At 38.3% G+C, this 24,727-nt stretch overlaps 1 protein-coding gene across 4 annotated transcripts in view; it reads left to right on the forward strand.

Moving 5' to 3' along the window:
• Window positions 1-24,727, forward strand: part of ARHGAP32 (Rho GTPase activating protein 32) — a 271,983-nt gene that overhangs the window by 203,326 nt on the left and 43,930 nt on the right. For 3 of the 4 annotated variants that reach the window (XM_032640154.1, XM_032640155.1, XM_032640156.1), the window contains 2 exons: window positions 19,743-19,892; window positions 24,081-24,183. In XM_032640154.1, coding sequence (XP_032496045.1) covers window positions 19,743-19,892; window positions 24,081-24,183 — 253 coding nt within the window. Of the gene's footprint in view, window positions 1-1,857; window positions 2,204-19,742; window positions 19,893-24,080; window positions 24,184-24,727 lie in introns of those variants that run through there. The other variant, XM_032640157.1, reaches the window with a different exon arrangement.

Raw genomic sequence — 24,727 nt, forward strand, 5'->3', positions numbered from 1 at the left:
CCACTGCCCACACAGATACATCTTAGTCCTTCACAGGATAACCTCCTACAAGAGAAAAATAACAGGTGACCTCTCCTGTGCCATCAGCAGTCTTTAGAAGACAGAGCATAATGCTTTTCAGTCAGCCATATTTTTTAACTTTTTATTTTGAAATAATTATAGTCTCAAAAGAAGTAACCAAAATAGTACAGAGAGGCCCCGTATACTCAAAACCCAGCTTCTCCCACTTGTAACACCCTACATAACTATACTGTACATTATCAAAACCAGGAAATCGGCACTGTCGCAATGCAGGGAACCAGATTGACAGACGTCACTCCAGCTTCACCAGTGTCGGCACAACTCATCCTTACCTCGTGTTTTTATGTGGCACAGAGTGCAGCCTTTAGGTTGCAGGTGAGGGTCATTTTGTCACTCTCCTGCACTCGGGCAAACTACCGTCGAATTTATTTATTCCTCTCTGTGCTCATGTGTTAAGTTGTACCGAGTATTCCCCCAGATGGCTTTTCTACAGCATGGATTCCTCTTCCCCTTCCCCCTTCCTTCGCTCTCTCTCGTTCCTCTTTCCCTTGCCCTCCCTTGCTGTCTTCAGTGCTGGGGAGAGGGGGTAGAAGGAGGGGTGGCTTTGCTTTCTCCACCATGAATAAACTTTAAGAGCCTCATTTCCTATTCAACAAAATCCATAAATGCACAGCTGTCCCACTGGTGAAAATGAACATGTTTCGTTCCTGCCACACACTGGAGTTCTCTGTGGTCTTTCAGATTGTGAAGTCACATCAATTCATTGTTCTTCTTCTTGTGGCCTACCAGTTATCAACACTTCTTTATTCAGAGCTACGAGCAGAAAGGAAGGAATGAATACATTTGATCAGTAGCAGATTTGGGCGCTGTGCGTGATAACTACTCCCTGGGTGTCTTGAATTCAACAGTTCCTACTTGTTTGACCTCGGCAATTGCTTAATCCTCCGCCTTGGCTTCCTCGTGTCTAGGATGGGAATAGTATTCGAATCAACTTCATAGGGTTATAATGAAGACTATCTGTAAAGTACTTAAAATCTGTCTGGCACGTGTAACATTATTTTGTTAACTGAAAATAAATATGTGAACATGAATTTACATTGGTATAAGTAAAAAGTCATTTGGAACAGAAAATACGTTAATCTCTTCCCATTCATTTATTTCTTCAACTAATTCTAATTGGGCTAACACAGTGCAGTACTGTTACTAAGTATAAATAATGAATCTTTTCAATGTTTGTATAAGTAGAGCTACAATTTTAACACTGGGGCAGTGTATAAAGGAGGAGGTCATAATCAGGAAAATTTAATTCTGGATTTTTTTGCTATTGAAGTATAGCTGACTTATACTGTTGCACAATTCTGGATTTTTAGTCCTAAAAAAACTTTTCAGGTTTTAAAACTTTTTATTTGCATATTAAAAAATTGTGCATTCCAATCTCAGAATTTTTCACACAGAGGCAGTATAAATTGATCATTTTTTTGGTCAGTCTAAGTAGAAAACAGTCACAGCTCATTATCAGCAAAGATATTCAAAGTTACGTTTTCCTAGCCTGTTGCTGCCAGTTTAATGACTCAGCCTTTTACAGACAATACTTCCTGCTTGATCAGTTACTTTTCTTATTTTATTTGGGCGTAAATACCATCATTTTTATAGGATACATTGTCTCCCATGTGGATAGCAAATATAAACAACTGAACAGCAAGTGGCTTTTTAAAAAACTAAAGACTGAATATCAATTTCATAGTGGTGTTATTCTGAGCAGAAAATATGCACCTGTGTGAAGCTGGTGGGTGGAGTCATACTGGTAAAGCCTGTTCTGCAAGTGTGGTTGGGCTGGGGCAGTTCTCCTGCGCTGCAAAGCAGGATGTGCGGAGAGAGAGGATTAAGTTCCTCCAAGCAGCGCTCTCGCACACACAAGCTGCTCGGCTTGACTAAAGACCAGAAACAGGGCCAAGAAAACTGCTGAAAGGGGGCCCGGAAGCAGAGCTGGAACCTCAGTGCCGTGAAGCTCTGACTTGGAGTTATCCCACGGTGGATAAGGTCTGAGCCAGTGTGATTTTGATTCATTTGGCACACGTTTGCATGGAATGCTGAGCCGTGGTATCCTGTCGAGTCTACTGCCAAGTGCAATCATCTGGAATAATTTTAATTACTGATCCTAAAACTTGTGCCACAGCAAGAGGTAAGGACATCTCAATCAATTATTCAAACGTTTGACCCCAGCGATACTCAGAATATTTCCCTGAGACTGTTTTTATATTACATTTGGGCACATGCTTCCTTGGCTGCTTTTAGGTGAGTGGTTAATTATTTAGTTTTCCAAAAAATTGAATAATTGAGCTTTAAGGTTTGTCATGTTTGTAGAGCGATGATCATTTTTTCAAGTAGATCGTACTACGTAGGTATTATCTCTTACTTTCCTAGTTTTAGGAAATACTCATCTTAAAATTTCAAATCAGCTTATTTCTTAATGCTTTCTAGACCTCAGGTTAAGGTACAAAGGTTTGCATGTTTAAAAGAACATACCTTTGTTTCATAAGCAACAAGTATATATCATATTTAAAAGATTTTCCCTGCTGGGTAAATGGCATCTCAATTATTGACTCATAGAAAATAGGCAGCACTGCTTTACCATAAAGAATTTGGTAGACTGTATAAAGAGACTGTTCAAATTAGCACAAAGAAGTAACCCTTCTGCCCTTTTATCTTCAAGTATTGTTTTTCTTTTTTTCCCTCATTGGCATTAGTACGGATAACTGTCTATCCATGATATGTTGGTATTAACTCTTTTCTCCTCTTGCAGAGATTTTCTTACCGTTAGGGTAGTATTCCATATTTATATGGTGCTTCTTCAGATCTTGGTTATAAATGCTTTTCATTAAGATAACATGGAGACCACAATTTTCTCTGAATCACAGATTAGTCCTGTTAAGAAGCTGAACATTTTTCTTTTCTACTACTCTTTAAATAATATTGATATTTTAATTTTCAAAACCACAAATGGGGGAACCTCAGAATTTAGAGCTCTTTTTCACTGTCAACTTTTAAAGAGGCATTAGTTGCTCATATGATAATGGTTTGAGACTGTAACTTCTCTTTTTTAACATATTATGTAGTACTATATGATATTCAGTAGGAGACAGCAGAAATCTAAAGTTTCTTAGGTTAAGTTTACACATAAGACAATTAGAGGGGGAAGAACTAGGAAGTGACCCTGTGTTTGTGTGCACCCTTCCTTAGTGATCTCAGCCCTGAATTTAGGAGGTACAACCAGATGTGATCAAACCTGGTTTGGAAAGCTGACTCAGGGTCTGATTAGCCTTGTACCGTGGAAGATTCTGAAAGTGTTCAGGGAAATTATAGTGGTGAAGTAACTCCTGTTTATTGACACTTGCAGAGTTAAGTGGTTGGCATATGTAATTTCATGTAAGCGTTGTAGTAACCCCGAGTGATGGTATTGTTATAGTCATTCTCACTGTGTATTTGAGGGAATTGAGACTTAAATAGGTCATTTGCTCAAGACCTTGCAAATTGGGAAGTGATTAGAGAATGGATTCAAGCCCTTAGGTCTGTCTGACTGCAAGGCCCATGTTCTTATTTCTCATGCCAAAGGTCAGGTCTTTTGTAGGGCAGGCTTCTAAGACTTCTGCCTTTAAATAAAGAGTTCTTATTATCAGTTCTGTCTTCTTCAAATATGGAGCTTTGCCCCTCCAGCTCCTGCAAAAGAAAATGTTGGGGTTGGGGAGAAACAACCCACAAAAACAAACAAAACCCACCCTGATCATATCAGTGTTCCACACCAAACTTCATAGCCTCATAAAGTGCAGAGGGTTATTTGACATCAAACTGAATATGATTACATTTTAATCTAATAAAAAAAGAAAGAATTTCAAGAAAAGTATTTTCACACTGTTAAGATTAAGGTTCTACATGTTCAGACTTCTAGAACCTTATCATGTTACTGATTTCTTAAGAATATGTAGTTATTATAATTTATAAATAAGTGTTCTCTTAAAATAGTACTAGTTTTTAAGCTTCATATCAAATAGTACTAGTTCATCCTGGAAAAATAAGAGCTTAGATCATTTAAAAATTCTTAGCAGAGAGGCTTCTATAGTCTTTTTATTATAACCCACTCTAGTATTAGAATCCTTTAGTGTCAGGAATTTATAGCCGCCTCATGTTTCCTCCTACTCTCCTTTGCTAAAATGCAAATCTTTCTGTTCTGTATTTAGAAATGAAATTAGTCAGAGTCTTTTATATAACTAAAGGGGTAAAGTAAAAAAAAAATTCTTACTTTGTTTTTGTACAGAGTTGAGGAACAAAACCAATCACATATATTGTTTTAATTTATAATTTAAAATATAAAAATCAGTATCAGGGGCTTCCCTGGTGGTGTAGTGGTTGAGAATCTGTCTGCCGACGCAGGGGACACAGGTTCAAGCCCCAGTCCGGAAAGATCCCACATGCCGCGGAGCAACTAAGCCCGTGTGCCACAACTACTGAGCCTGCGCTCTAGAGCCCGTGAGCCACAACTGCTGAGCCCACGTGCCACAACTAGTGAAGCCCGCGCGCCTAGAGCCCGTGCTCCACCACAAGAGAAGCCACCACAATGAGAAGCCCGTGCACCACAATGAAGAGTAGCCCCTGCTCTCTGCAACTAGAGAAAAGCCCGTGCTCAGCAACGAAGACCCAACGCAGCCAAAAATAAAATAAATAAATTTATTTAAAAAAAAAAATCAATATCAGTTTTAGCAGGAAGAATGTAAAATTTACTTATATTACCCTAAAATCACATAAGCTAAATTTGAGCTTTCTTTGTATTATTATTTTTTAACATCTTTATTGGAGTATAATTGCTTTACAGTAGTGTGTTATTTTCTGCTTTATAACAAAGTGAATCAGCTATACGTATACATATATCCCCATATCTCCTCTCTCTTGCCTCTCCCTCCCACCCTCCCTATCCCACCCCTCCAGGTGGTCACAAAGCCATGTTGGTTTCTGAAATTCGTAGCTCCGAGAACAGTAAAAGGATCATGTAAATAATGTCTTATTGGAACCTGATGCCCATTTTCCCAAGGGAACTATGATTTTTAAAGCTTCAACATAGCACGCCCTTTGTGGTTTATCACTGTTGATGTCCTGCTCTAGCAAGAGCAACGCCATGAGGTTGCTTTGGTTTCATTCTTAACCCTGAAAAAGAGACATATTTTTATTCAAATACTCAAATATTTTAGTTAACCACAGGCATGCTATTCCACATAAGAGTTGTGTTGGATATTTTGAAGAAGCAGTTGGTTGACAGTTTTCTGCTTCTCTTTTTCCAGGTGAATTGTTCGCATCTCCTGTGTCTGAAAAGCTCTTCTCTAAAATTTACTACAGATTTATTTTCCATATCTATTAGTGTCATCCATTTGCATTCCACTCAGTAGTGCCTTTTGAAATGCCTCCTCTTCTCTCTTATGAGTAAATGGAAGCCTATTTGACTTATGTAACTGTTAGTAGCTTTACAAATTTTCAAACAAGAGCCATCACTGTCAGTGCTATTTTAAATTCAGTATTGCACGTACATGACATTTCTCAAATACCTGGTTTCCTCCCTTTGAGGTTGGAATGTACAGATATCAAAACTGTTACAGTCGTCCACATTCCAGAACCTCATCCCTGGGCTGGCCCCAGATATTACCCTGGCAGCTGTTACACACATCATTTAGAGAGCTGTGCTTTTTCTCTTACTTCTGAAATTGTTTATGATATATTGATCAGAAATGATTCTCTACTTTCTTATTTCATAATAACTTCAACAGTACGTTAAGATTTAATACTCAAGCTTATCTCCCTATTTTCTTTGACATCTACATATTTTCTTTGACATCTACTTTGGGATGGGTGGGGGGGCGTCAGTGAAACTCAAGGCTGAAACTGCTTTATTCCTGCTTTAAAAATTAGAAGAAAACTCAGTAGTTCCTAGAGAGACAGTGAGGATTTTGCATTTTGAGTATCAACCTGGTAGAATATAAGTTTTCAGAAATTCAGAACGTATAGATACTATTTACCTTTTTTTCTCTTACTACAGTGAATTCCTGAAACATAGTTCAAAAATTAATCTTTATAAAGTATATGGCACTTTCTAGTAAAAGCAGTATTATAAATGGCCATTGTAGTGTTCACCAGGGACTTGCTAGCAAATAAATCAAAGAAACAGTAGTGTATCATATATTATGAAATTACTGGAATTTCTGTATTTTCCTTCAGTTTTCATTGGAGATCTAGTTTAGGATTCAGTTTATCTTTTTCTTCATCTTGCCTTTTTTAGCACTGGGAAGATGCCAGTGAGTGGAGCCAGGGAAAGGGCAGATCTAGCAAGATAGACCAGAAGATTTACAGAGAGAAAAATAGAGTCAGTGACAGAGTTTCTTAGATGTGTCCTTACTCCATCAAATAAAAACCTACTCTGAGTTTGGTTTGCAAGAAACTCTTTAACTCTGATTTGGATGCTGTTTTTTTGTAAGACTAAAAAAACACATCATCGGGCTTCCCCGGTGGCGCAGTGGTTGAGAGTCCGCCTGCCAATGCGGGGGACGCGGGTTCGTGCCCCGGTCCGGGAGGATCCCACATGCTGCGGAGCGGCTGGGCCCGTGAGCCAATGGCCGCTGAGCCTGTGCTCCTCAACGGGAGAGGCCACAGCAGTGAGAGGCCCGCATACCGCAAAAACAAAAAACAAAAACAAAAAAAACACATCATCAGAATCATTCATGTGTATTTTCAGTCACTGGCTTGAAGAACTTCCTTTACATCATTTTTCATCCTTTTGCTTTATTTATGTTAAAGCTCTTCTATATTATGAAAAAGGAAAGGTTACAAAAGGTTCTATATTTCAGTTACTGGAAAAAGTGTTTTTAGTTCAGTTTGTTTAATATTTGAGTAACATAATCTTGCTCATATAGAAATTTTTCTTTAAAATTTTGTCAAATTACTACTCTAGTGAATCAGTTTAATTTCTAAGTCCATTTATTTTCAAATAAAAGCTTTGTTGGTTTAGTTTAAAACTAATTTAACTGATATACTCAAAGCTATAAACTAAGTAAATATTATATCATATTTTTCCCAGCATGAGTGCTGACTAAACTGGTTCAAAAGCTACGTTGCTGAGTTGCTGACAGATCCTTTCAGGACATGCTAAAAATAAGTTAATTTTGGCATCTCTTCCCAATATCCCTTTTAATAAATTTGAAAATGCTGAGTAACACAGTTCACTTCAGCTCTTTGATTAAGAATGTAAATATAAATCTATGTCATATTTCTTTGCTGCTATTTAAGGCATCAGCAACCTATTACAGTTTTCCTGTTTTTAGAATTCTTTGTCTATACTTGTACCCTATAGAATTTTATGTTTGTGTTCTTTTATTGAAAGACACTTCTAATATGTTTGCAGAATCCCTGTGTTTTTTACAATTTCTAAGAGGGACTCTTCCCTTGGCTTAAGGCTTTAGTTTTTTAAGTTGCCACTTGCCTTCTCCAGTCTTTCGTACTCATTTACATCCCTGCAATGGATACAGGGCAAGTAGGAGTAAAGGAGATTTACGACATGAGTATAAAAGCAAGACTTTAAAAATGCATCTAGGGCTTCCCTGGTGGCGCAGTGGTTGAGAGTCCGCCTGCTGATGCAGGGGACGCGGGTTCGTGCCCCAGTCCGGGAAGATCCCACATGCCGCGGAGCGGCTGGGCCCGTGAGCCATGGCCACTGCACCTGCGCGTCCGGAGCCTGTGCTCCGCAACAGGAGAGGCCACAACAGTGAGAGGCCCGCGTACCGCAAAAAAAAAAAAAAGTGCATCTAGTTTGTCACGTTCAAAACTTAAAAACTAAACAAAACAAACTAAATGATTATCTTAATAGATACAGAGAAATCATTTGATAAAGGTCAGTACTTGTTCATTTTATGTATCTTGGCAATTAAGAATAGGGAGTTTTTTAAATCTATTTAAGGTTTCTACCCAAAAACCCAAGAAAATTTTATTCTTAATGGTGAGACATAAGAAACAATCTACTTGAAGTCAAGAACAAGATCATCATTTATTCAAGGTTCAGTGAAACTAGACAAAAAGACATGGAAGGGATAAATATGTACTATTTGTAGATGACTGTCTTCAAATCCAGAAGAATTTACTGTCAAATTATTAGAAGTAAAAACAGAGTTGAGCAAGGTTGCTGAATGAAAGATAAATAATACAGTGACAACAGAGTACCTAATATTTATTAAGGTTTTTTTTTCTATCCAGCAGAAAAAAAGTGCTTTATATTTAATTCTCACAGCAATCCTATTAGGTAATTCCTGTTTTTAACTTTTTCATAGATGAGGAAAATGAGGTCTGAGAATTAGGTACCTTGTCCACAGTGATACAGCTAGAAGTCGCAGAGGCATGATTGGAACCTCAGTAGTCTGTCACACCATGCCAATTGTGTTTCTATATACCAGTAATAAATTATTAGAAACTCTCATTTAGAAAATAGTACCATTTACAATAGCAATGAAAATCATAAAGTTCCTAAGAATAGCTATAACAAAAGTAAGTAAGACCTTTATGGAGAAGGACTAGAAAAACTTACTGAAGGACATAAAAGAATCTTAAATACGTGGAGAGATATACTGTGTTCATGCTCAGGAAGGCTCAATATTGAAAAGAAGTCAGTTTTCCGCTAAAATAATCTGTAATTCAATGCAGCTTCAATCAAATTCCCCAAAGTTTTTTTTCCTCCTATAATTAGAGAAGCAGATGCTAAAATTTATATGAAAGAGTAAAGGGCTAAAAATGTAAAGGCAGGGCCTCCCTGGTGGCGCAGTGGGTGAGAGTCCACCTGCCGATGCAGGGGACACGGGTTCATTTCCCCGGTCCGGGAAGATCCCACATGCCGCGGAGCAGCTGGGCCTGTGAGCCACGGCCGCTGAGCCTGAGCGTCCGGAGCCTGTGCTCCGCAATGGGAGAGGCCACAACGGTGAGAGGCCCGTGTACTGCAAAACAAAACAAAACAAAAAATGTAAAGGCAGTTTTGAAGAATAAGTGGAGGGACTCATTTTTCCAGGTACTAAGACCTATAAAATGCTAGAAATTAAGAAAGTGAGGAATTGATGAAGAGAGACTGGTAGGATTGAGAGAACACAGAAACAGACCCCTCACATACTATACACATTTTTCATATAAGAATTAACCTTACAAATCAGTGGAGAAAGAATTATCCAGTAAAAGGTGATGAAATAATTGGTTGTGCATAAAGAAAAAAGTAATGTGATTACATCTCTGCCTCATCCTAAACATACAAAAAAGTTCAAAGTCAATTAAAAACCTTAAAGTGAAAAAGGTGTAGGAAATAAAAGGTTTAAAAGAAATAAGACAGTATGTTTATGACCTTGGGTAGGGAAAGATATCTTAAAGCATGGAAACCATACACAAAGACGTGATTAGAAATTTAGACAAGATAAGCCAAAGACTGGGAGAACACGTTTGTAACATAAGTAACTGACAGGGGACTCGTTTCCCGATTATATAAAGATTCTTGCCCATCAGTAAGAAAAAGACAACCAAATAGTAAAATGGGCCAAGGGTGTGAACAGTTATTTCACTGAAGAGGAAGACTGAATGACCAATGAACATGAAACAATGCCTAATCTCATTAGCAAGCACAAAAGTGCACTTTAAAGTGGAATAAAATTTCATACTGATCAGATTGATAGAAATGAAAAAGTCTGACAGAACTGAATAGGACAAAGAAATGAAGAGTGGAATCCTGAAGTACACCCTATGGGAATGTTATGTTGGTAAATCATTTTAGAGAATATTCTAGCAGAGTTGAAATATGATTGAAAAGTACATACTCTACAGCCCAGTTGTCCTAGTCTTCAGCATGAGTGCCAGAGAAATTCCCTCAGCTGTGCCAGGAGACACCAGATTGCTCAATGCAGTACTGATTGTAATAACAAAAACTTCAGAACTCTCTGAATGACAGTCAACAGAATGGGAGTACAGCTGTAGTATATACTGACAGGGGAATACTGTAATGCAATTAAAAGGGATATACTGAGCCACAATTATAATATTCTCAAAACAGATAACTTTGAGGAAGGTTTGGTATAGTATGATTCCATTTCTACAAATTTTAAAAACATGCAGAATAATATATATTGCTTATGGCTGTATACATGTACAGCTAAAGTATAAAAACATGCATGGAAATGATGACATAAATCGCAGCAATATCTTTTTGGATCCATCACCTAAAGTAACAGAAATAAAAACAAAAACAAATGGGACCTGATTAAACTGAAAAGCTTTTGCACAGCAAAGGAAACCATAAGCAAAATCAAAAGACAACCCACAGAATGGGAGAAAATATTTGTTGTTTTTGTTTGTATGTATCTGGTAGGTTGGTTGCATTTCCCTGCCTTGGAGAAGTGGCCTTTTGTAGGAGGTGTCCTTGGTGTCCCAGCAGCGAACTCCCCTCTCATCACCAGAGCTTTGTGCTGGGCTTGGGTCACAAGCGGCTGACTGTGGAACCCTGTGGGGGCCTGGGGCTAGTGCTGGCTCACTGGGGGCAGAGTCAGGGTTCAGGAGAGCCCGGGGCTGTTGCCTGCCCACTGGTGAGTGAAGCCAGGTCTTGGGACTAGTGCTGGCCTCCTGTAGGGCAGGGCTGGGTCCTGGGTTCTGGCTGCAGAGCCCAGGGGTCCTAGGGCTGGTATCAGATGGCTGGTGAGTAGCGCTGCTTCCTGGCACCCTTGGCTGTGGAGGCTGGGATGTCCCAGAGCTTGTGTTAGCCGCCTGGAGGATGGGGCCAAGGCCCAGAGGATGCTGGGCCTGCTGCCTGCTTTCTGGTGGTTGGAGCTGGGTCCCAGGGTCTCTTTCTGGAGGTCCCTGGGGGTCCCAGGTTTATTGTCTGTGCAGTGTTGTGTGAGACTGGGTCCTGGGTCCTCTGGTGGGCCTGGCCTTGTCTAGGGGCGGCTGTGGGCTTTGGGAGTCTTAAGCAGCCTGTCTGTTGGTGAGTGAGGCTGTTTCTACACCCAGTTAGTTCTTGGCCTGATGTGCCCCGGCACTGGCGCCTGTAGGCTGATGGGTTGGGGGCTGGGCTGGGTCCTGAGGCCGATAAGCTAGAGGGAGGATTCCAGAATGGTGCTTGCCAGGACCAGTGTCCACGTGGTAGACTGGACTCCTCAAAAATGGCTACCACCTGTGTCTGTGTCCCCAGGGGAGCTGCAGTTGCTCGCTGCCTTGGAGAGACTCTCCAAGATCAACAGGCTGGTCTGACCCAGCCTCCTTTCAAATCACTGCTTCTGCCCTGGGTCCCGCAGTGTGTGAGATTCTGTGTGCCCTTTAAGAGTGGAGTCTCTATTTCCCCCAACCCTCCGGGACTCCCAAAAGTAAGCTCTGGTGACCTTCAAAGCCAAATGCTCTGGGGGCTTGTTTTCCTGGTGCAGGACTCCTGAGCTGGGGAGCCCAGCATTGGGCTTGGACCCCTCACTTCTTTGGTAGAAGCTCCGTAGTTATTACTAGTCTCCTGCTGTGGTTCATCCACCCTGAAGGTTTGACTGTATTGCAACTCCACCCCTCCTACCTGTCTCGTTGTGGTTCTTTTTTTATATCTTTAGTTGTAGAAGATCTTTTCTGGTAGGTCCTGGTCTTTTTCATCGATGATCGTTCTGCAAATAGTTGTAATTCTGGGGAGCCCGTGAGAGGAGGCAAGCTCAGAGTCTTTCTACACCATCTTGGCTGATCTTGAAGAGCAGAATTTTTTTTAGAAAACTGGTCTGTGGATATAATAACAAAGTAAGGGAAAAATCAATTTGACATTGCTTAGAGAAAAGTCCTTTCTCCATATCTATTGGTATGAATATATATGTTGTTGTGCGTTAAATGAAAGCAAGTTTATGGAATTTTGTATTAAAATTTGAATCTTTTCATATTTATTTAACATAAAATATTTCAAAGTATGCAACAGAGACAGAATTTGAGAGGTTATAAAGACCCTTAAATATCCCAGAGTCCAGTTGCCTGTATTTCTATTCCGGTCTCTTAAATTTCCATCAAATGGTCATCTAATCTATGTTTGTAAAAATTTGAGCAAAAGGCAGGACATTGTGAACAATTGTGAAAATCCATTGGACATGTAAACCTTACACTCATACTTTATTATACCTTAGGTTAACCAAGATAATCTCCTCAGGTATTATGCATCCCACCTCTACCCTCTCACTCTGTCTGCTTGGCCATATGAATTCATTACAGATCTTAGAACTTGATGCATATAATCAAATAAAACTAATGCCAAGGCTCTTATCTGACACAAATCATCTTCCTTTAATTTAATTTACTGAGAAATTACTTCAAGCCCAGACTTCTCTCACGTCAGTCTAGAAGATTTCTAAGACCCAATTTAGAGAACTCTGATTTAATTGAAGTATTATGAGAAAAGGAGAATTCTTAGGATTTGCTGGAGAAATACTTGTGTAGTTAGAAACTCCTGGTGCCCTGCCTCTCGATGTCAAGGTTCACTGTGCCCCTATAAACTGGTTGTTGGTATCATAAAGATTTACCTTGGAGATACCAAGTTGTGTGTCATACTGCTAAAGCTTTTAACTACTGGAAGAACTGGTCTGGTTGCGTTTGTGTCAAGTTTGAAGGAATTGCAAGCATGAAATCTTGTCTAAATGATACGGAAGAAAGTAGCCTTGTGGCACATGTTGCATTTGAACCCTAGAGTAGGGAATTTGAATACACAGTGGTATGATTTGCTTTTGTCTAAGTACTGTTTTGTGTTGTATTTTTTTATCTGTGGAAATGTCTGTTATCATTTTCATTTCTCCGATCCACCATATTTGGTGGACCTTAACCCTAACACACTTTGCACTGCATTCCAAGGTTCCTTTGCTGAAGTGGGTTTATAGGCACTTACCTGTCTAAAGCCAGTCCCCCACTCTCCCTTCCTCAGGAGAAGTCTCCTGATTTCATTGACAGTATTCCGTACTCTGTTCCTCGAAAGGTGGTTTTACTAAGAAGTTTACTAGTTTGTTATAAGAAAATGGGTGGGGGCAGTGTAGTGTCCAAAAGCCATTTTACTGTCTAAGAAATGGGAAGAAAATATAAAGTGAAGAAAAAATTAATATGAAGAGACATTTATATTTGGAAGTGTTGTTAGATCTTCAAGTTTGTAACTAAATTGAGTATTTTTATTAGTTTAAATTTCCAGTGCAGTGAAATTTGTCTATCTCAATAGGTAATCGATTGATTACTTAATGGATGCCAGAGTTTTTCACCATTACTATCTCTAAATTGGAATGCCAGTTGTAATAACAATAACAGGAACAGTAAAACTGTGTAGAACATAGTTCAGTCTTTCTTTGAAGACTTAGAAATTATTTAAGATTGTATGTCTGGTCACCATTATGAATAACATGAATATATTATTTTGGTATCACATTGGGATATAGGTTGGCAGGAAGAGACCACACCCACCCCTCATTCCCATTACAAGTTTAGGTTTAAAGTTCCCAATTTATTTAGTAGTGTTTTTAGAAAGGTGACAGAAGCAGCATGGCCACGCCGAGTAGAAGCCAGGTTACGCGTATATCAGCACAATTTCCCAGAACCCACAAGTGCCAGATGGGGGCACAGAGTTGCTAATGACACTCTCCACTGGTCTTAATTTTGTGTCATACTGCAAGCTCCTACTTGAGTCTTATGTCATTATTTAGGAAAAATAAATATGAATGGTCTTTACCCTACAGGAAAAGATAGCCAGCTTTCCTTCTTCTTGAGCCAAACTTAGGACACCAAAGACAGTCAAAGCTACCAGGTGTCCTGGAAAGTCCAGTTCTACCCAGGTTGCCCTCTGACTAATGTAATTTTATTGTGTATGAGAGTTTGGTCGGAGGAGCATGAATACAAATCTATTTCCTTACAGGTATCGCTGAATTGTGAACGTATTTCCTGGTTAATATATAATTAATTTCAATCAGTAATTCGAGATACGATACTGCCAACTGATGTGAAAGAAATAAGCCTATTGCTCTCTACTTGCAGGGAGCCCAGTTCAATATGGCAAACTATCATGGCAGGTTTTTTTAATGCTCTCGCTCCATTTATGCTGAAAATCGTCACTCCCTTCCTTCTTTCCTTCTGGGGAGTATTTTACGAAGTCATGGTCGTTCTTCATGATACTCATATCTTTATGACGTCCCAAAGCTGGCCAGTGGGAGTCCATTCAACTCAGTTCTTTTGACATGGCTCCTGATGGGTGTGGGTGCTTCCCCTGCTTTCTGTCTCAAAAAAATATCGCAGTCTCACCTTGTGCTTGCTTGCTGTCAACTTGCAAACAGGCACTTCTCCAAGGAGTCCTGGTTTATTTTGTTAGGGAATGATATTTAGAAATCCAGATCTGAGACCAAAGGCGTTCATACAACTGGAATGTCATTGTTTCTAAGCCTTTTCAGTAGCTAGAGCTTAGGGAAAATGTGTATATATTTTAATTTTGAGTTCATGTTCACATTTCCAACTCATAGCTAACATTAGGGATATTTTTTCTTAAATTCCTTTATTTTATTATTGTATCTCCTTTCTCTCACACAGTTGAAAGAAGTTAAATATTACTTGGTAGTTGTTTTGTCCCTAGAATATATCCCGGTAATCATGTGCAGTTAGTTTATTGTTGACAAGGCATTTAAAATATTTTCTCTCTGGTGACAGTGTTACCAATTTGATATATTATTAGATACATTTCTTAGGTTATTTCCAGTCTTAGGATTTGCTTTTTTAACTTTCTAAATTGATATTTGAACGTGTAGAAATAACATTAACATAATTCAGAAGTCAAACTACATAAAAAGGTATATTCAGAACAGTCTCATTTTTTATCCCCACCCTTTCCCCACCCATTTTTTTTACCCATTATTATTAATTTCTGGTTTATCCTTCCAGTGTTTCTCTTTGTAAAACTAAGCTCTTATGTACACACATACATGTGTTTATTATGTATTATGAATTTATGTGTGTGTGATGTAGTTATTCCATATCCTTTCTTATGCTAAATATACTGTTCTCTACCTTCCTTTTTGACTTAATATATTCTGGGGATTGCTTCATATCAATAGGTAGAGATCCTCTTTAAAAAAAAACAAAACCCGAACAGCAGTCCTCTGTGCAGATGTATCCATTAATATTCAATCAGTTTGCTGTTAATGCACATTTAGGTTTCTAATACACTTATCGGGTTATTTTTAAAGTAACCTTTCTAAAGTGTTTAAACTCTTCAGTGTGTTTTCATTGCATAAAATCCAGACTCTGTATTATGGCCTCTAGTGCTGGCCTTTACCTACCTCTTCAGCCTCATTTCACACAGTCTAACTTGTTCACTACACTCACATCTTCCAGCTCATATATGGCTTCCTCAGACCTTCCCTGACCACCTTATCAAGGTATTGGGTTGGCCAAAAGGTTTGTTCGGTTTTTTCCATAAGATGGCTTTAGTAGCGCTTAGTTGTCTTTAACTTCGTTGGAAACAATTTTGTTAGATTGTATTGTGACAGCTGTCATATCAGCGTGTATTTAAAAAAAACTTATCAAAATTGGTGAATTTTTGTGTAGCCACTTTAATATTGAAGATGGAAGAAAAAAAGTGACACTTTCGGCATATTATGCTTTATTATTTCAAGAAAGGTAAAAACGCAACCGAAACGCAAAAAAAGATTTGTGCAGTGTATGGAGAAGGTGCTGTGACTGATCGAACGTGTCAAAGGTGGTCTGCGAAGTTTTATGCTGGAGATTTCTCTCTGGACAATGCTCCGCAGTCGGGTAGACCAGTTGAAGCTGATAGCGATCAAACCGAGACATTAAATCAAATCGAGACATTAATTGAGAACAATCAGTGTTATACCACTCGGGAAGTAGCTGACATACTGAAAATATTCAAATCAAGTGCTGAAAATCATTTGTCTTAGCTTCGTTATGTTAATTGCTTTGATGTTTTGGGTTCCACATAAGTTAAGCGAATAAAAACCTTGACCGTATTTCTGCATGTGATTCTCTACTTAAACATAATGAAAATGTTCCATTTTTAAAACAAATTGTGATGGGCCATGAAAAGTGGATACTGTACCATAATGTGGAACAGAAGAGATCGTGGGGCAAGTGAAATGAACCACCACCAACCACACCAAAGGCCAGTCTTCATCCAAAGAAGGTGATGTTATGTATATGGTGGGATTGGAAGGGAGTCCTCTATTATGAGCTCCTTCCAGAAAACGAAACTATTCATTCCAACAGGTCTGATTAGTACTGCTCCCGATTAGACCAACTGAAAGTAGCACTCGACAAAGAGCGTCCGGAATTAGTCAACAGAAAATGCATAATCTCCCATCAGGGTAATGCAAGACCACATGTCTCTTTGATGACCATGCAAAAACCGTTACAGCTTGGCTGGGAAGTTCTGATTCATCTGCTCCATTCACTAGACATTGCTCCTTTGGATTTCCATTTATTTCGGTCTTTACAAAATTCTCTTAATGGGAAAAATTTCAATTCCCTGGAAGACTATAAAAGGTACCTGGAACAGTTCTTTGCTCAAAAAGATAAAAGATTCTGGGAAGACGGAATTATGAAGTTGCCTGAAAAATGGCAGAAGGTAGTGGAACAAAACGGTGAATAGGTTTTTCAACAAAGTTCTTGGTGAAAGTGAAAAATGTGTCTTTTATTTTTACTTAAAAACCAAAGGAACTTTTTGGCCCACCCAATAGTTTCTTTTTCTCATCACTATTACTGCACTCTGTTTATTTCCTACTAGCAGTTAAAAGCAATCTGAAATTACCTTGCTGTCTTAATTTTAGGCTATATCATACAGTGGCTAAGAACTTGGGTTTTGAGCTAGACCATCTGACTTTTAATCCTGGTTCCATGACCTTAGACATGTTACTTAGCACTCTGTGCCTGAGTTTCTTCCTCTAAAAAGGGGGTCGTAATAGTATTTTCCTTATAGGATCCTATGAGAAATGAATGGTTAATAAATATAAACACTTATGCAGTTGTTGGCATGTAACTAAGCATAAAATAAATGCCGGCTATATGGGTATTATTATTTGTTCATTCCTTCTCTCCTCAGTAAGCTCTGACAGCAAGAGCTTGTCTCACTTGTTGCCCACTGTACTCTCAGTTCCTGAGGTACAGGAGGCACTTACATGTTTGTTGCTAAATGAATAATAGCTAAAATTCAGTTCCCATCCCTTTGAAACGTTCCTGGAAATCTGACTAAAAGAATGCTTTCTCATGTACATCATATGCAGTTGCCAAATCCAACAGATATTTTCATCAAATTCAGCATCAAAGTACAAATGCCTACTTTTTAGCATGTGCCTTGGAAGTTTTGGTCAATTATTAAAATCTGAAAAAGAAATCAGAAATTATTCTTTTCAGAAACAGGATGGAATTACCATATTTGCTTTAACACAGTTATATATCCATGAAATCCGAAAGGATCAACTAAAATTCTCCTAAAATTGTTGGGAGTTTAGAAAATGATCAGATTTGAGCTATACATAAAGAAATAATTTTCCAGTGTACTAGTAACTACCAGTTAAGACTGTAATTGAAGAAAACTATTATTCTACAAAAGCAGCAAAAAAAAAAAAAAGGTAAAATACTTAGCAGCATCCCTAGCAAGAAATATGTGGAATGTGTCTTTTCATAAAATTAGAAAACTTTACTGCGAGATATAATAGCTTTAGAAAACTGATGACACACCCTGTTTCCAGGTAGAAATATTGAATATTATAGAAATTAAAATTCTTCCAAATATATAAATATAATATTAAATTACCATAAAGCAGGCTCATTTGTTTTTATTCATTAATCTTCTCAAAATTATTTTAAAGTTTGTTAGAGAATGTTCAAAAATGAACAGAAATGGTTTGATGGCCACACTTTAACAACAAAGATTCATAACACACAGTCTGCTAGCGACTAGGGGAGAATAAAACTCATACAAGTTCAGTGACTTTTAATATACTAATATTACAAGTGTGACATACTTCTGAAGTTACCCCAATGTGCTATAAATGTCTCAGCAGTTGAGGGACCATGTCATTTAACTTTGTAGCAAGGATCTCAGATACAAGTGAGGTTGTAATTTACCCAGAGTGTCACATCATGTTAGAGATAGCATCACAATTATACTGACGATTCTAAGTAAACTTTAACTAATTGGTTTAGAAAAAATAAATTTCCTCTTTAATCTGTGTACAGTCTAGGATGACTGCCTTGTCCCAGTTTGTTCAGGACTTTCCTGGTTTTAGCACTGAAAGGCTCATGTCCCACGAAACCTCTCAGTTATGGGCCAGTTACAGTTGATCACCTTTGTACAGTTCATAGAAAAGAGGCTTAAGTCTGTAAATAGAGTTTCCCCAAAATGTAAAGAGAGTGTTTAATCTGGTCAGAGTAACCCATCTGGTGGTCCATTTAGGCCACAAGTTAATCTCAGTACGCAGAATTCCTACAGGGGGATTCATCAGTTCAAGGGATTTATGATTTGGGTTCCCTCAAGAAACTATAGCAGGCTTCAGTAAGACTCCTGTGATCATATACAAACTGAGTAGGAGGATTGAGGCCATGTGGCTTAGTGTTCTGTCCTGCAGCTAATCTCTGATCTTATGGTAATTTGTTGTATGTTGACTTCTAGAGTAATTTTCCCTGCAGACTGCACTTCTCAGCAAAAGTCAGTTTTCTAAGGATTTGTTTGCTTTCAGATCTTTCGCTGTTATCTTTCTAACATATAAGTCAGTGGAAATATCTTACTATATGTAATTTACTTATCTCTTGCCTTGATCTACAAAGGATTTAAGGTGACATATTTGGTAGACTACAGATGAATGTTAATAGAAAATCTAATGCTTTTTTATGTGTGTGTGTGTCTTGTACTTACATAGCCATTAGTTTGACAAGTGTGATCTATATCATAATGCAATGAGAAAGAGGGAGGCTTTTTTCTGTTTGTTTGTTTGTTTTTGGCGGTACGTGAGCCTCTCCCGTTGTGGAGCACAGGCTCCAGACGCACAGGCCCAGCGGCCATGGCTCACGGGCCCAGCTGCTCCGCGGCATGTGGGATCTTCCCGGACCGGGGCACGAACCCACGCCCCCTGCATCAGCAGGCGGACTCCCAACCACTGCGCCACCAGGGAAGCCCCGAGGGAGTTGTTTATTTTTTCAGTTTTACCTTCCAGATTGTAAATGTCATGAAAATTTCTAACCACTAAATAAAATATTTTAGAAATTAACTAGAAATGCAGTTTTTAAATTTACACCATTTTAAGTCTTACTTACCATGAAGATCTCCAAAGCAATATAAAACTCAGGTCCCAGTTATCCTGTAGCACGCTTGGGTAGCATTGGGAAGATGGCTGGTTTACCACGCTTGATTTAAAGAAGTCACAAATTATAATACTTCAGTTTGCTCACAATCCCATCAAATAAGATCACAGGCTGGTGAGAAGAACATGCAAAAACCCTGATATTATTTGTAAAGCAACTGTTTCTTCAACTTCTGCTGAAAATTTCCTACAGAATATAAAGTATACTTGTAATAGATTATTTTGTAGTCAGCTATTGAGATCTGCATTTCTTTTCACACTAAGTAAAAATGTGACCTCTTGCCCCAACTAAGGTATTTTCTCTTTATTATTATTTTTTAGTATCTAAAAAGCACGGCAAGCTCATTACTTTCTTACGGACATTCATGAAGTCTCGTCCAACAAAACAGAAGTTGAAGCAGCGTGGGATCTTGAAAGAAAGGGTATTTGGTTGTGACCTGGGGGAGCACCTTCTGAATTCTGGTTTTGAAGGTAAAAATAAAATTTATAAACTCATAATTTTAGTTTCTGACCTCTCCCTGTTGATTTCCTGTAATCAATTAAAGTAGATTAGGCAAGCAGTACCTATCCCAGGTAAGTTCAGCAGCACGTATTGAACGTTCTCAGGTACTCACCTGAGTTCTGGGGCAGCCGAGAATCAAGAGGGGTCTAGGAATGCACTTTGGCATCAGAGATGCTTGTGATCTGTTCAGGAAGAGGGAAACATTCACACAGAGGGTATAGTAGCTATGCTAGTTTACATTATTTTCATATCTGTCCAGATAGCTTCCTCAGCCAGTTTTCCTTCTCACAGTTTATTCTAAAATGTTTATTTCTCTTTTGAAAAAAAAGTCAGTTTTGAGACTGTATATTACCAAGACCAGCCTCCCAACTTTTATAACTAGAAATTTCAATTCCTTTTTCTGTAAATTAAATTCTTATTCAAGAATTCAGTGCTTAGATGAATGGATGGATGTGATCATTATGAGGGAGTGTTTTCCAGTTTGTTATTAGCTTTCAAATATCAATTCAGCAAGTTTTAGTTGTGTTTAGAAGTTTTGGTTGTGTTTCCATTCTTAGTAAGTGTGGTAGAGAGGACAGATGCCAATATATTATTTCTTTATGAAAAAATAACAGGTTTAATAACTGTAATGGTTATATATTCCCTAACTATGATAAAATCTATTCTAGTGGAACAAAGGGTTTGTAGGTGTCATTGATTTTTTCGTAGGACTTGTTTTATGTGCTGCACATATTTGAAGCCAAATATCCTTAAAATGAGATAGCTTTTTTAAAAAGTGAGAACTTTGTAGAAAACTAGGTAAAACTACATTAGGTACAAAATGTAAAAAATATTTTAAAACTCAAGGTGAGGAAATTCTGTTGCCCGAATGTATTTCTGTTTGAGGTTATTTGGCCCTTTCAACAAGAGGCTTTCTTAAACTATTGTAAATATATGGGGAGTTGATAATCAGAGCACACTAGAAACAAGCAAGGCCCAAATAACCCCTGAAATTAATCCTTTAGGTAATCGTATTTTTCTAACCAAAAATCATGATGCACATTCTAATGTGTAACACTGTACCGTGTACTCCTGGCCCAGAAGCCACTGCCTTGAGGATGGAACTTGACTGTTTCGTCTATGTTACACAATGCTTGCATGATGCCTGGCATATAAAAGGGATCTTTGAATAATGGCTGAATGTGTAAAGGGAATGACTGACTGAATAAATGAAGAGAAAAGAACAGAAATGAAACTGAAACTGTCAAGAAAAATAAAAGACCAATTTTTGTCATACTTACTTATACTTTTAGCCATGATTCTAATCTTAAGGGTCATCAGTTTAATTTAAACATTTACTTCCTATTGTATTGTCATTTGATGATTAAAAAGTACTAAAAATATTAAATGAGTGATTTAGAAGTGTATTATTTGGAGAGTGTGGGAATAATTCTTAAAGTTACATCACCTTTGGGCTTCCCTGGTGGCGCAGCAGTTGAGAGTCCGCCTGCCGATGCAGGGGACATGGGTTCGTGTCCTGGTCCGGGAAGATCCCACATGCCACGGAGCGGCTGGGCCCGTGAGCCATGGCCACTGGGCCTGCGCGTCCGGAGCCTGTGCTCCGCAACGGGAGAGGCCACAACAGTGAGAGGCCCACGTACTGGAAAAAAAAAAAAAAAAAAAAAGTTATATCACCTTTTGGAAGAACCATTTTGGAGGTTTCTAATGTTATGTTTTGACTGGGTTATTATTTAATGTGCACTTGGCTGGTTGGTTAGATGATTTGAGGGGAAAAGGTAGTTAATAAAATGCCTTTTTGTACTAGGATTTCTTCTAATAATATATTGGGTTCTCATATTACTTTCTTATGTTAGTGAAAAAAAGAATTCAGATCTTTTCTCTTTTTATCTTCCTATACTGTTCTTCAGTTTCTACTCTCTGTTTTTCAAAATGAAAGTTTATGCTCTTCTCTTTCATTTTGCTACTAATTTTAATTATATGTCTCATTAGTCTCTCTTAAAATCCGAAGTAATAGCAATGTTCAGTTATATAGTTTTATTTATGAAGTTCTATGATGTGATTGTTTTTTGGACATTCAGTCCTTTTACTTAGGGAACATAAAGTGTAAAGAAACAGTTCAGATGTTTTCCATGAAGTATGATGTCTGTAGAGGCTTAGCTGTATAATCAGGGAAAGACCTCTAATTCCCCATATTTTCAAGTTTCCCTACTTGTTTGGGAGAACATAAGCAAGTATGAATATAATATCACATGGTTGTAAGAATCCCAGGGAAGTTATCTATACTTTTTGACAGATGGTACGTTATTTTTTTCAGGTTTTTTTCTTTTCTTTTTTTTTTGGAGTATAATTGCTTTACAATGTTGTGCTGTACAGTGAAGTGAATCAGCTATATGTATACCTATATCCCCTCCCTCTTGGACCTCCTTCCCACCCGCCCCATCCCACCCATCTAGGTCATCACAGAGCACTGAGCTGAGCTCCCTGTGCTATACAGCAGGTTCCCACTAGCTATCTGTTTTACACATGGTAGTGTATTTATATCAAATCTAATCTCCCAATTTGTCCTACCCTCCTCTTCCCTCTCTGTGTCCACATGTCCATTCTCTACATTTGTGTCTCTATTCCTGCCCTGAAATTAGGTTCATTTGTACCATTTTTCTAGATTCCACGTATATGCATTAATATACGATATTTGTTTTTCTCTTTCTGACTTACTTCACTCTGTATGACAGGCTCTAGGTCCATCCACATCTCTACAAATGACCCAATTTTGTTCCTTTTTATGGCTGAGTAATATTCCCTTGTATACATGTACCACATCTTCTTTATCCATTCATCTGTCGTTGGACATTTAGGTTGTTTCCATGTCCTGGCTATTGTAAATAGTGCTGCAGTGAACATTGGGGTACATGTGCCCTTTTGAATTATGGTTTTCTCAGGGTATATGCCCAGTAGTGGTATTGCTGGGTCGTATGGTAATTCTATTTTTAGTTTTTTAAGGAACCTCCATACTGTTCTCCCTAGTGGCTATATAAATTTACATTCCCACCAACAGTGCAAAAGGGTTGCCTTTTCTCCACACTCTCTCCCGTATTTATTGTTTGTAGATATTTTGATGATGGCCATTCTGACCGGTGTGAGGTGATACCTCATAGTAGTTTTGATTTGCATTTGTCTAATAATTAGTGATGTTGAGCATCTTTTCATGTGCCTCTTGGCCATCTGTATGTCTTCTTTGGTGAAATGTCTGTTTAGGTCTTCTGCCCATTTTTTTTTTTTTTTTTTTGGCGGTACGTGGGCCTCTCACTGTTGTGGCCTCTCCCGTTGCGGAGCACAGGCTCCGGACTCGCAGGCCCAGCGGCCATGGCTCACGGGCCCAGCCGCTCCGCGGCATGTGGGATCTTCCCAGACCAGGGCATGAACCCATGTCCCCTGCATCGGCAGGCGGACTCTCAACCACTGTGCCACCAGGGAAGCCCATCTGCCCATTTTTTAATTGGTTTGTTTGTTTTTTTGGTATTGAGCTCCGTGAGCTGTTTGTGTATTTTGGAGATTATTCCATCGTTCGTTGCTTGATTTGCAAATATTTTCTCCCATTCTGAGGGTTGTCTTTTCATCCTCTTTATGGTTTCCTTTGCTGTGCAAAAGGTTTTAAGTTTAGTTGGGTCCCATTTGTTTATTTTTGTTTTTATTTTCATTACTCTAGGAGGTGGGTCAAAAAAGATCTTGTTTTGATTTATGTCAAAGAGTTCTTCCTATGTTTTCCTCTAAGAGTTTGATAGTGTCTGGCCTTACATTTAGGTCTTTAATCCATGTTGAGTTGATTTTTGTGTATGGTGTTAGGTAGTGTTCTAATTTCATTCTTTTACATGTAGCTGTCCAGTTTTCCCGGCTCCACATATTGAAGAGGCTGTCTTTTCTCCATTGTATTTTCTTGCCTCCTTTGTCATAAATTAGGTGACCATATGTGACCACTTATCTAGCATAGATGTGAAATTAATTAAATATGCCCTTGTCAGTTTTTGTAGTAGATTAATCTCCACCCTTTAAAACTTTAATTGTGCCAATTTCATTTTGCTAAGACATTCTCATTTTTTGTGACTTTGTTTCCACTGAATACTCTCAATTTAACCCATGTCTTCAAAAATTCTCTCTAGTGCCCCAGGTTCTTCAAAGCTGTACAGCGTTCATTGAGAGATATGGCATTGTGGATGGAATATATCGTCTCTCTGGCGTTGCCTCCAATATCCAGAGACTACGGTAAAACCTCATATGGCATTTTCTTTTTCGTTCCTACTGTAATTCATTAAAATGAAACTGTTTCAAAATTCAGTCACTTATAGTGATAACCGTAATTTTCCGTAAGATAGTTTAGATAAAGTAGGAAATAATATCCATATTGTTCTCTGTGTATATTTCCCGAAATTCCATCTCTTCATTTGTAGTATCAGAAAACCACGTCCCTTAATCTCTTCAATACTTGTATTTTCTCTTTGCAATATTTGAAGATTTTTAAAAATTGAATTTGAACCTATGATAACCATGAGAGATGATAATTTACATTATAATAGAATTATTCTTTAGTTAATTACAATTGATGAGAGCGAACTTTCTAATCTCCTTTCACCTGGGCTTTGTAGTATATGTTCAAGTGTGCATTTATTACATTTTGCACATCCTCTCCCATTATAGTCTCAGAGACGAGAATAGTGGTATCCTTTACACCAGCAATAGAATTTTTAATTTTTGCTTAATCGCTTAGATTCTAGTCTATTCTTAACATGTTATTATCCTTTATTGTTCA

The sequence above is a fragment of the Phocoena sinus genome, chromosome 8, assembly GCF_008692025.1.
Source record: "Phocoena sinus isolate mPhoSin1 chromosome 8, mPhoSin1.pri, whole genome shotgun sequence".
Lineage (NCBI taxonomy): Eukaryota > Metazoa > Chordata > Mammalia > Artiodactyla > Phocoenidae > Phocoena > Phocoena sinus.